General features: G+C 46.0%; 1 protein-coding gene across 1 annotated transcript; it reads left to right on the forward strand.

The window, feature by feature from the left end:
- The first annotated feature begins 362 nt into the window (after positions 1 to 362).
- Positions 363 to 6,524, forward strand: NICOL1 (NELL2 interacting cell ontogeny regulator 1). Its single transcript, XM_070751459.1, has 3 exons — positions 363 to 570; positions 1,317 to 1,405; positions 5,298 to 6,524. Exons 1-3 carry the CDS (start codon positions 450 to 452, stop codon positions 5,367 to 5,369), a joined length of 282 nt encoding a protein of 93 aa, XP_070607560.1. The 5' UTR covers positions 363 to 449; the 3' UTR covers positions 5,370 to 6,524.
- The last annotated feature ends 4,804 nt before the right edge of the window (positions 6,525 to 11,328 follow it).

The following is an 11,328-nucleotide window of genomic DNA, read 5'->3' on the forward strand; positions in this document are numbered from 1 at the left end:
AGTAAATACAAATACAAATAGAACATAAATCCCTACTTAAAATCTAATCTAAATCCCCAATTATTAAAATAGTTCATCCGCATCCATTCATCACAACCATCCATTCGGCCAGGGTCAGATGCCAATGGACCCAAGCCCGCCAGCAAAGGTGAGTTTTTAAAACCTTACGAAAGAGGGTTTTTAATTATTTTGATATTATTATGTTCTTGTTTTCTATTTCTACCAATTGCACAGGTTTCATGAGAAAAGGTGCAGCTAGAGATGGCAGTTTAATTAGTTGTGTCTGATAGTAAGAATGTGGTATTGATTTATGACTTCTTCATTTTCTAGTGTGGACTCAACGTGGATTTCTGGAGGGGGGGATCTCACTCAGCCCAATTCCATGCTTCAGAAGGTCTCTGTTCCCTCTCCCCTCTCCCCTTTCCTCCTAGGAAGGCTTCACTAGCAAGATGCTCACTCTTTGCACGAGGAAGATGGTACTTTTGGCCCTTCTACTTCTGCTGATGGGCCTGATGCCTACGAAGGCCACTGCGGCTGAGGAAGAGTCAGGAACAGCGATTCCTCCTGAAAGTAAGCCTTCCTCTCTCCCGTCCAAGCAAGGCATCAGCTGTGGGCCCTGGGTTCTGGGGTCAACCTCGGTCCTTCTAAACAAGCCCACATCGATGGCCCACCTTCCTTCCTTCCCTCTCTCCTTCCTTCCTTCCTTCCTTCCTCTCTTCCTCCCTCCTTTCCTTCCTTCCTCCTTCCCTCTCTCCTTCCTTCCTCTCTTCCTCCCTCCTTTCCTTCCTCCCTCCTTCCTTCCTCTCTTCCTCCCTCCTTTCCTTCCTCCCTCCTTCCCTCTCTCCTTCCTTCCTCTCTCCCTCCCTCCCTCCTTTCCTTCCTCCCTCCTTCCCTCTCTCCTTCCTTCCTCTCTTCCTCCCTCCCTCCTTTCCTTCCTCCCTCCTTCCCTCTCTCCTTCCTTCCTCCCTCCTTTCCTTCCTCCCTCCTTCCCTCTCTCCTTCCTTCCTTCCTCCCTCCCTCCTTTCCTCCCTCCCTCCTTCCCTCTCTCCTTCCTTCCTCTCTTCCTCCCTCCCTCCTTTCCTTCCTCCCTCCTTCCCTCTCTTCCTCCCTCCTTCCCTCCCTCCCTCCTTCCTCCCTCTCAAGAAACCGTGGTGGGCTTCAGAAGGGCTGGGGCCTCCTTCTGACCCAGAGCTTAGCCAAACGCCACCCCATGTGGAAGGCGGATGGGTTGACTTCCTGGGCTTGCTGGGCACCCTTTGCACACATTCCTTAATATTTCACATTTTTAAAACGTGTCCATTAAAACCCACTTGCAGGCCGTCCCTGCGTCGACTGCCACGCCTTTGAATTCATGCAGAGGGCTTTGCAAGATTTGAAGAAGACGGCCTACAACTTAGACTCACGGGTAAGACGGTGGCTTATTATTTCATTCACTGGCTGCTGCCCGTCTTGTTCGAAGCGACTTTCCTCGCGGTCAACGCACCGAGGCACAGCGACCGCCAAGAGGGGGCCACCTCCCCTCCTCGATAAGGGCTGCAGGGAATGCGACGAGTGTCAGGGCTGGTGGGAGATGGGCGAGCGTGTCCTTCCTCTTCCCCACCCCCAGGGAGGCTGCAATAGAAGAAACATCTTTCAGCTGTGGCGAGGGGGACGTTTGCCCAGGTTCGCCTTGTGCACCAGTTGCGACCCTACTTGGACCGGGAGTCACTGCTCACAGTCACTCACACCCTCATCACCTCGAGGCTCGACTACTGTAACGCTCTCTACATGGGGCTACCTTTGAAAAATGTTCGGAAACTTCAGATCGTGCAGAATGCAGCTGCGAGAGCAATCACGGGCTTTCCCAAAAAGGCCCATGTTACACCAACACTCCGCAGTCTGCATTGGCTGCCGATCAGTTTCCGGTCACAATTCAAAGTGTTGGTTATGACCTATAAAGCCCTTCATGGCACCGGACCAGATTACCTCAGGGACCGCCTTCTGCTGCATGAATCCCAGCGACCAGTTAGGTCCCACAGAGTGGATCTTCTCCGGGTCCCGTCAACTAAGCAATGTCGCCTGGTGGGACCCAGGGGAAGAGCCTTCTCTGTGGCGGCCCCAGCCCTCTGGAACCAACTCCCCCCAGAGATTAGAACTGCCCCCACCCTCCTTGCCTTTCGTAAACAACTTAAAACCCACCTCTGCCACCAGGCATGGGGGAATTGAGATCCTCTTTCCCCCTAGGCCTTTACAATTCTATGCATGGTATGTATGTATGTATGTTTGGTTTTTATATTAATGGGTTTTTAATCATCAATACCAAATTACTATTGTACACTGTTTTATTGTTGCTGTTAGCCGCCCCGAGTCTCTGGAGAGGGGCGGCATACAAATCCAATAAAGAAATAAATAAATAAATAAATAGGGGCAGGGGGCGGTGTGGATGCAACCTTTGTTTTGCCAGGGCAGGAGCTCCATGGAGCCCGGGTGAAACACACACACACACACACACAATCCTCTGTTTGCAGCTCAGGTTTGTGCAATCAAATTCCCAAGAGTAAAGGTCGTTCACCGGGGCTCATCTTCCCAAACCTCAAGACACCAGGACATTTTTGCTGTCTGGTTTTAAAGAAGTGAACTCTATGTTCATAGTTCCCTCCTCAGCTTGACCGCCTGAGTCATTCCATGTCAAGTGGACCCGTGGTCCCCACCTCGCCACCTCAGATTTTGATGAAATTTGGCACATATTTTCTTTATGATAGAAAACTGCTGTGCAAAATTTTAGTTCAAAAGACTAAAAATTGGGAGACCTCAAGTGATGGGTGGCAAAATATTGAGTCGGCAAAAATGACCTTTTGGGCCAACTTCCAGAAGCTGTAAACGCGGCAATTTCAGTAGTATGTTGGAGATATTTAGACAACCTGCACTCCTCGTAAGGCTTTATAAACTGGCAAAACCCCATGTACCTAGTCCTCTTACTTTTTACATGGTTCAGGCTCAAACTTTGCCAAAAAACCCCCCCTCAAAAATGAATTTACAGCAATCTTCAGGCTGCTGGAGTTTCAAAACTACCTGGTCTTTCAGGTTGACTTTTGCAGGTGTACTAGGTACACAGCTGCAATGAGGACTTCCAATTTGTAGCACTTTCCTTCGAGTTGTTGAAAAAATATAAGGGTTCAAAGTTGGTATTTAATGGGGTTTTTTTTTCCAGATTTTGGCTATCTTTGATGCCCTGTATTTGATCCTGTGGGACAGCTTCAATCTTCTTCACTTTTGCTCCATTAGAAAGAGCCGATTCTTTTCCCTGTGAATATATTGTTTTAATTTTGGTGTCTCTTCATATAAGGATTGAAAAAATGTCCTCAGCCGTTTGTGACAGCCTGTGACTTCTGCACTGCACCCTTGATACGAGTGCAGTAAAATCTCACTGGGGCGACACATTCACAACAGCAACACAAATATGCACACGCATTGCACCGGTAACGGCCGTTAAGTAGCAAACCCCGCCTGGACCTGGCGGCTGTTTCCTGCCGTCTCCGGGTCGAGCGCGATGCCGATGGATCTCCCCGTCCGGCTGTGACTTGGCGTGAACTTCAGATGGTTTAATAAAGCCTCCCGTTCAATATCGGGGTTTTAAATTTTGTATTTGTGTTTTTAATTGTTGGATAAAACTGGGAAGCGAAACCCTCGCGGGGGTCATTGCAACTCAGCCGTTAGAAGCTGTGCCCAGTGTTGCAGGGGAGATTCTGTGCAGTGGACTGGAAGGGGCTGGGGGGAGTTTCACAGCTTTTCAGCCGTCTCCCCACCCCAACGGGAAAGGAGCAATTAGGCAGTGGTTCTGCTGCATTGTTAGGTAACCGGAGTTAAAATAAGGACAGCCAGATTCTTTTGGGCAGGACGGCAGAGATTCCTCTTCAACTGAGCATAAGTCGGAATGTTAAAATCATGTCACTTGCCCTTTCTTTCTTTTTCTCCTTCTCTCTTTTGGCATTTGGTGGGTATGGTTGGTTTGTTATTAATACTGGGTTTTATAGATTAGTACACTTAGTTTTAAATTAATTGGATTTAGACGACTACAGTGGTACCTCTACTTAAGAACTTAATTTGTTCTGTGACCAGGTTCTTAAATATTTTTTTTATTTTTTTTATTACATTTTTTAATTGATTTTAAAATATAGCATATAAAACACACACACAGCATACAACAAGTGCTCTGTGATTGGTACCCACCACCAGACAGACATTCACGCCCCACCACCAAATTGGGGGTTCTTAAGAAGAAAAGTTTGTAAGTGGAAGCCATGTTTCCCATAGGAATCAATGTCAAAGCAAATGATGCGTGCAAACCCCTTAGGGAAGAAATAAAAGCTCGGAATTTGTGTGGGAGGAGGGGGAGGAAGAAGAGGACGGTCACTGCTGAAGGAAGAAGGGGAGGTGAGGGCTGACTTTAAGGCTTAAAAAAAAAAGAGGGACTCTGAGGTGGCGAGGAGGAGCACGCGCTTCCCATACACCTGGCGTGAGGCTGCCTCCCATACACTGTGCCAGAGAGAGAAACCCAGGTGGGCGAGAGGGGGGAACCTCCCGCTCCTTTGACCAAAAGGCTGCTGCTCCCTGCTTCCTCTTCCTCCCCATGCTGAAGGGCTGCCCTCTCTGCTCGATTGCTTTGTAGCCAGTGCCTTTCCTTCACTGTGCTGGCTCCTCGGTTTGGCTGAAGCCTAGTTGATCTGGCTGGGGTGAAGTGCCCCCTTTTGTCTTTCTGCTCCCAGACCCTCCGGGAGGCAACCTCACGCCAGGTGTGTGGGAGGCAGCGCAAGGGAGTCACCACAACGAAGTGGTTTATTCCCTCTCTGAGCGCCCATAGAAAGGAAAACGCTCTGTTCGCTCTGGGCTGCCAAAGCCTCCTTAAGCGCCACCCAAAGGCTCCTCTGGCAGCCCAGAACAGCCCGAGATGGCCGGGATTAAAGAGGGAATGGCAGGACACTGGCCGGGCCTTCGTGCTGCTCTCAAATTTCCTGGGAGATTTTTCTGGGCTCGGGTTCTTAAGTAGAAAATGGTTCTTAAGAAGAGGCAAAAAAATCTTGAGCACCTGGTTCTTCTCTAGAAAGGTTCTTAGGTAAAGGTGTTCCTAAGTAGAGGCACCACTGTATATTGTATGGTTCTTCCTTTATATGTGTTGTGAGCCGCCCTGGGTCTCTGGAGAGGAGCAGCATATAAATGCAGTTAAATGAATAAATGTGGTTCTGTTTGCCTTTGTAAGCAGGAGAGACTGTAATGAGCGATGGGCTCAGCTGCCTGGTGCCTTTTTTTCCTTTCCCCAGACGGAGACGCTGCTCTTCAAAGTGGAGAAGAGACTCCTGTGCGACTGTTTAGCCACCAATGCCCTCAACTGAGTCCGGCACGAAACCACACACAGAGAGAGAGAGAGAGAGGAACCCTGGGAGGACCTTCCACAGGGCTTGTGAGGAGGAAATAAGACTGCTTTTGACACCAAGGGGAGAAGGTGGGCGTGAGATTGTTGTGCCTGAATTCAGAATGTTTTTTGTTTTCTGTGCCCCCCACCCCACCCCCGACCTCACAAGTTGTGTCCTCAGGAGTTGCCAGAGAATTCCCAGAGAAAAGGAGAGGGGGGAATGGAGGGGCCACGATGGACCTTTGCAAAACATGGGAAGTTTTGTTTTCAGAAGTTTTCTTTTTCAATCCCATATCCACCCCCCCCAACCCACAGCAAAAGGAACCTAAAATTAAAATTAATTCGTGAAAACCCCAGCAGGGAATTCCAGGGAGTCTCATGTCATGTGTGTTTTTAGAAGGAATTGGACATTTATACCAAGTGACGTATACAAAGCAAAATAAGATTGTGAGAATCTTTTGCAAAAGATGCAACAAGATCCAATTGGAGGCTGAGACATTAAACGGTTTTAATTATCAAAGAATATGAATTAACTGGACAGGGGAACCGTTTTGAAAATGACCCCCAGCCATGCAGTTGGACTTCTCCTTGATTTGAGGGGACAAGATGTCACTTGGATGAAACTTCTAGACAGGGGCTGTCAATCAGATGCATTATGCACGGCAGATGTCTCCGAACTTGGCAACTTTAAGACTTGTGGACTTCAACTCCCAGAATTCCGGGAGTTGAAGTCCACAAGTCTTAAAGTTTCCAGGTTCGGAGCCCCCTGATGCCCTGGCCATGCTCACACCCAGTTTAGGGGAGGGGGGGACACACGCTATGACCTTGAAACCCCTGTTCCAGAGGCTGGTGACCAAGGCCTGGGAAAGGTTTGAGTTTCCACCTTCTCATTACTGACCTGTGGAAGTCCACCTCCTTCGCTCTTCTGCCTCCGTTGCCCTGAGCCATTTGTAATTCATCCCCCAAGCATTTCAGCTGAAGTGTGTTCGTCCATCATCAGCGCACCACAACACATTATCCGTGCATTGTTCCTTTTTGAAGAAATGGGCCTGGGTTGTGTGGTTATGTGTGTAAATGTATAAACGCTCCAGTACGGATGAAATACACTTTTTGAAATAAAGATCTGAGATCCTGACTTTGTGTTGCGGTGTTCCAATTCATACATGGTTTTTTTTGGAGAAGCATGGATATTTTATGAATTCTTAATATTTCCACGTCAATGTTTATTGGCCCGATTGTGACTTTAGCAATTTTTTTTAGACAGTGAAGGGCTGCAAAAAGTTTTACTACCACATTGTGGGTGTGGCTTATTTTGTGGGTGTGGCCTGCCAGCCATGTAACCAGGTGAGAGTGGCTTGATGGCCATGTGACCAGGGGCTGGCTTAAAGGTCATATGACTGGTCATAAAGGTGGTCACTCAGAGTTTGGGTTAGGGTGCCCAGCCTCTCCATGCCTCACAGAGATACAATTTCCCTATTTCTCTATTTACTACTACTGAACAGCCAAAATATAATCTTTAATTCGATGTATATATGCCATGTATATATATGTACATACATATTACACACAGGCACACAAAAATATACATTATCTGTTATATAAATTATGTATGTATGTACACACGCACATTCAACCTCATTTACTGCGATAGGAAAAACACCCAGAGCCCCAAAGAGAAAAAAAGAAAAAAATTCAATTTTTTTCTACCGGTTCTGCGTGCCTGACCCTGCCTGTAGGAGCCCATCACTCTTCTATTATTACTACAATATTCTCAAAAGTCCCAGTCCAGGTGAATGCCCATTTTCCCTTTTGAAGGTTTTAAAAAAAACCCTCATGTGTCTAAGTTGATTGCAGGCCAAAGAAAAAACCTTGAAAGCCTGCAAGAAATGAAAGTTGCATTTTGGGCGCCACATCAGACCTGCAAAGACCTGGGGATCCAAAATACCAGGGTTTTCTTTGGGGCTCCAATCCGGGTATAGCTTGCCTGGCCCTTTTATTTATTTTTAATCCTCTGTAGTAGTAATCTGCCTTTGCTTGTATCTGCAAAATAACATCCCCATTTTCACAAGAAAGGGGCTGTGGGGGCTGCATATGGGGGCAATTCTGTTTTTGGAAATAGAAAACGGAGGTCAAATACTTGGATAATTGCTGCTCCTCTGCAAGAAAGGGGGAAATTCAGCCAGAATTTTCAGATCAGCGTGAGAAGGAAGGGAAAATCGGGATGGAACCTTTTAGCGACTCTTCCAGGGAAATTGCAGATCAAGGAAGGGTTAAAAAAAGGGGGAGTGGGCTCCTCCCCCTCCCAATAACTCAACTACTAGGGGGTTGAATAGAACTTAGTTCCCCCCCCCCCCTGTAACAAGGCTGCAGCTATTAAAAGCAGGAACCACCAGCTTGTTTAAAGGGATCTTAAATGCAGTTTATTTAAAACGTTGCCAGAAAAGTAAGTCTTGCCCAATTGGTTCATTTCTTCGGTGGGTCCAGATTTCTCCCCCTAATTGGATTGAGTGCAAATCAATTGACCTCTCCTCTTTTCTAAGAGGTCTGTAAGGGGCGCGCATAAATGCACTTATGCACCTAATGTCCCTGTCCTACTGTCTTACTATCCTTTCTATTACTACGTTCTACTTATGTTAATATGTACTATAATACTATACTTGTTTGACAAATAAATAAATAAATGGGTGGGGGATGTTTTAAAACAAGGGTTTTTTTAAATGGCCTCTGCATAGCAGGAGGGGTGTCAATCAGCCCTTCCACCTCCATCAAGGGAGAGGAGAAACTCAGCCAGGCTTAACTAGGCAGCTAATAGCAATAGATTTATCTACCACTTCCAGTGCTTTTCCAGCCCTCTTAAGTGGTTGACAGACTCAGCCTCTTGCCCCCCAACCATCTGGGTCCTCATTTGACCCACCTGGGAAAGACGGAAGGCTGAGTCCACCTGGAGCCGGTGGTGAGATTTGAACTGCTGAACTACAGACAGATTCTTCCAAGACCCCCCGGACTATCCAATCGGATCCTAGAAGAGCAATAAAATAAAAGCGAAAATAAAAAGGCGCAATAGCCCTTGGTCATGTTTCCATTGATGGTGGCGAGCATCGATCCAGCCACTGTGTCTCGCTTTCCACAAGAGGTTTCCTTTTAGAAGAAGAAGAAGAAGGGACCAAAGAAAAGAGGTGAGTCATTCTGCCTAACAGATTCTTTATTTGGAACTTCTAAAAAAAACATTTTGGGGCTTTTCTACCCTTTGCTAATCTTTCATTCTGCATTTTAGCTTTTAAAGATATATACAATCTATAATCAGAACTGCAGAAAAAACAATGGCTGCCAACCAGCCTTCCCCATTGAGGACCTGTAGACTGCACAACTCAAAAAGACAAATATTTACTGACCCCTCACATCCTGGACACAAACTGTTTCAACTCCCACCCTCAAAACGTCCCTACAGAGTATTGCCCACCAAGACAACTAGACACAAGAAGAGTTTCCCCCCGAATGCCATCACTCTGCTAAACAAATAATTCCCTCAACACTGTCAAACTATTTACTAAGTCAGCACTACTATTACTAGTTTTTTCTCATCATTCCTATCACCCATTTCCTCCAACTTAGGACTGTGTGACAGTAACTTGTGGCTTGTATCCTTAAGATTTTTATTAATATTGATTGTTTCTTCATTTGACCCCTATGACAATCCTTAAGTGTTGGACATCCAGATTCTTGACAAATGTGTCTTTTTCTTTTATGTCCACTGAGAGCATCTGCACCAAAGACAAATTCCTTGTGTGTCCAATCATACTTGGCCAATCAAGAATTCTATTCTTCTATACAATATATAGGTAGTCCTGAACCTATGACCATAATAGAGCCCCAAATTTCTATTGCTAAGCAAAATATTTATCAAGTGAATTTTCCCCTATTTTACGAGCTTTCCTGCCACAGTTCTTAAATGAATCACAGCAGTCGATAAGTTAGTAACCCCGTTGTTAAGCGTGTCTGGTTTCCATGTTGACTTTGAAAATACAGTAGCTCCCTATTGCTCTGTCCCATAGGAAAATCCTCCCTTACTGTTTGGCTCTGGCCCAGCTCCTGCCCCAAGGAATGTGGAGGTGGATGTGGGGGAAACATCCACATGCCACAGGCCTGTTTTGCTCCTGATAGAAATGCCCGACAAAGGCTCCTTTGATGAAGGAAGCGTGAGTAGCAGGGAAGAGGGGAGTTTGGCAGACAGCCCAGGAGGAGATCAATCATCCTTATCATCCCTGGATTCTGAACAAGAACTTATGACGGACCCACGCATGCGTAGAGTGATGCATAGGAGAGAACAACTGAAGGATTATTACAGGAGATAAGTGAGGCCACCTGTGGTTGGGTGGGGCTGCTGTAATTAGTGCTACAGATAAAAAGAGCAGCGTGCTGGTTTAGCCTCGTGGAAGTTTATCTGCTTCATAGTTTCGTCAAGATCGTGGTTTTTGCTGTTTCCTTGTTCAAGACTGTGTGTGGACTTTCTGGACTTTGGAATTTGGACTCAATTTCCCAGTTACTGGGTGAGAAATTGGATTGCATTTAACCTGTGCCTTGTGTGTACCAGAAAATCCCTTTGACATTTAAAAAGGGAGTTTTTTCTGCTTTTCTGTTGATAAAGACTTTTGGTTTTCCTTCTATTGTGTGGTGTGTGTCTGTTTGGGACTAATTACCCTGTAATTACGGGCGGTTGGGACATGCTGGCAGAACATTTACCAGATTTCAGAAGAGGAATCAGGGCTGCCAAAGCGAAGGAACGATTTCTGTTTTAAGTGCATCGATCCAAAAATGGCAGCAACCTTTCCACGTAGCCGAATCCACGTCACGCTCTCGGCCTCAGAGACTGTGTTCGAATTCAGACTGGTGATTGATACCAATGTCCTAATTGAAACCCTTTGGGCCACAGTTCAATAGCATCTCCCAGTCGCTTGTACTGTACATAAATGAAACCTCTACCGCCCCGAGTGCTTGTTAGTCTCCGTGTCATTTTAGAAGCACAAACGATCCTATTGATAGTTGGAACCAATAATTTCACAGCCGGTTACATCCTGAGTTCCCTCCGAGGCAATGCCGGTCTAAACCTTGCTTGATGGGCAGAGTTGTTTGCAATTCCCACAACTGGTGCAGGAGGTAGTATGAGTTGGCCTGGCATGCAGTCGGTTATTAGCCGTTATCGATCGTTCGACGCAAAAGATCACGTCCAATTAAACTGGTTTATTGCAAAAACGGCCTGTGCATAGGTATCTGGAGGCCTAGAAATGTGAAGAAGTAAATAAATCTTCTCAACTAGCAGTTGGCAGCTGCTTGGAGGGAAGGCTCAGCAGAATTGAAGGACAGTTGTGGCCACATAGGGACTTTGGGCCTTGACCCTGTTTTGTTTTAATTTAATAATTTAATTTATAATTTAATTCAATTGAATTTAATTTATAAGCTGTCCATCTCCTTTTGGATTCTGGGCGGTGTACAGCAATAGTAACAATGTAAGAACAGTTAAAACCGCAAAATTAAAGCAGTCATACAACAAAACCTCCTTCTTGTTTTGACTCCACGCGCCATCGTCTGCCCACGTCTGCCTATCCTGTTGCTTTCTTCTGATTTTGCCCCCTTAAGTCAAGACATTATGTCTGTTGTGCCCCCAGCGGGACAGAACTAGTCAGTGAAGGGCTGCAAAAAAAACTACTACCACACTGAAATTTTTGGCAGAGAGAGGGAAGGAGAGAGAGAAAGAGAAAAAGAAATTAGAATGAGAAAGACAGACAGACAGAAAGAAAGAAAGAGAATGAAAAGAGAGAGAAAGAAAGAAAGAACAAAAATTCATGTCAAGCAATAAGCAATGGCTCATAAGTTACAATGCCCAAGTTCACGCATTACGAGAAGCCTCAAACACCCAAACTTATATTGATGTATGCTGAATA

The sequence above is a fragment of the Erythrolamprus reginae genome, chromosome 4, assembly GCF_031021105.1.
Source record: "Erythrolamprus reginae isolate rEryReg1 chromosome 4, rEryReg1.hap1, whole genome shotgun sequence".
Taxonomy (NCBI): domain Eukaryota; kingdom Metazoa; phylum Chordata; class Lepidosauria; order Squamata; family Dipsadidae; genus Erythrolamprus; species Erythrolamprus reginae.

Coding starts and splice junctions, on each gene's coding strand:
- NICOL1 (XM_070751459.1), top strand. CDS start 450: ATGCTCACTCTTTGCACGAGGAAGATGGTACTTTTGGCCCTTCTACTT. Junction 571..1,316: donor AACAGCGATTCCTCCTGAAA/GTAAGCCTTCCT, acceptor ACCCACTTGCAG/GCCGTCCCTGCGTCGACTGC. Junction 1,406..5,297: donor CCTACAACTTAGACTCACGG/GTAAGACGGTGG, acceptor TCCTTTCCCCAG/ACGGAGACGCTGCTCTTCAA.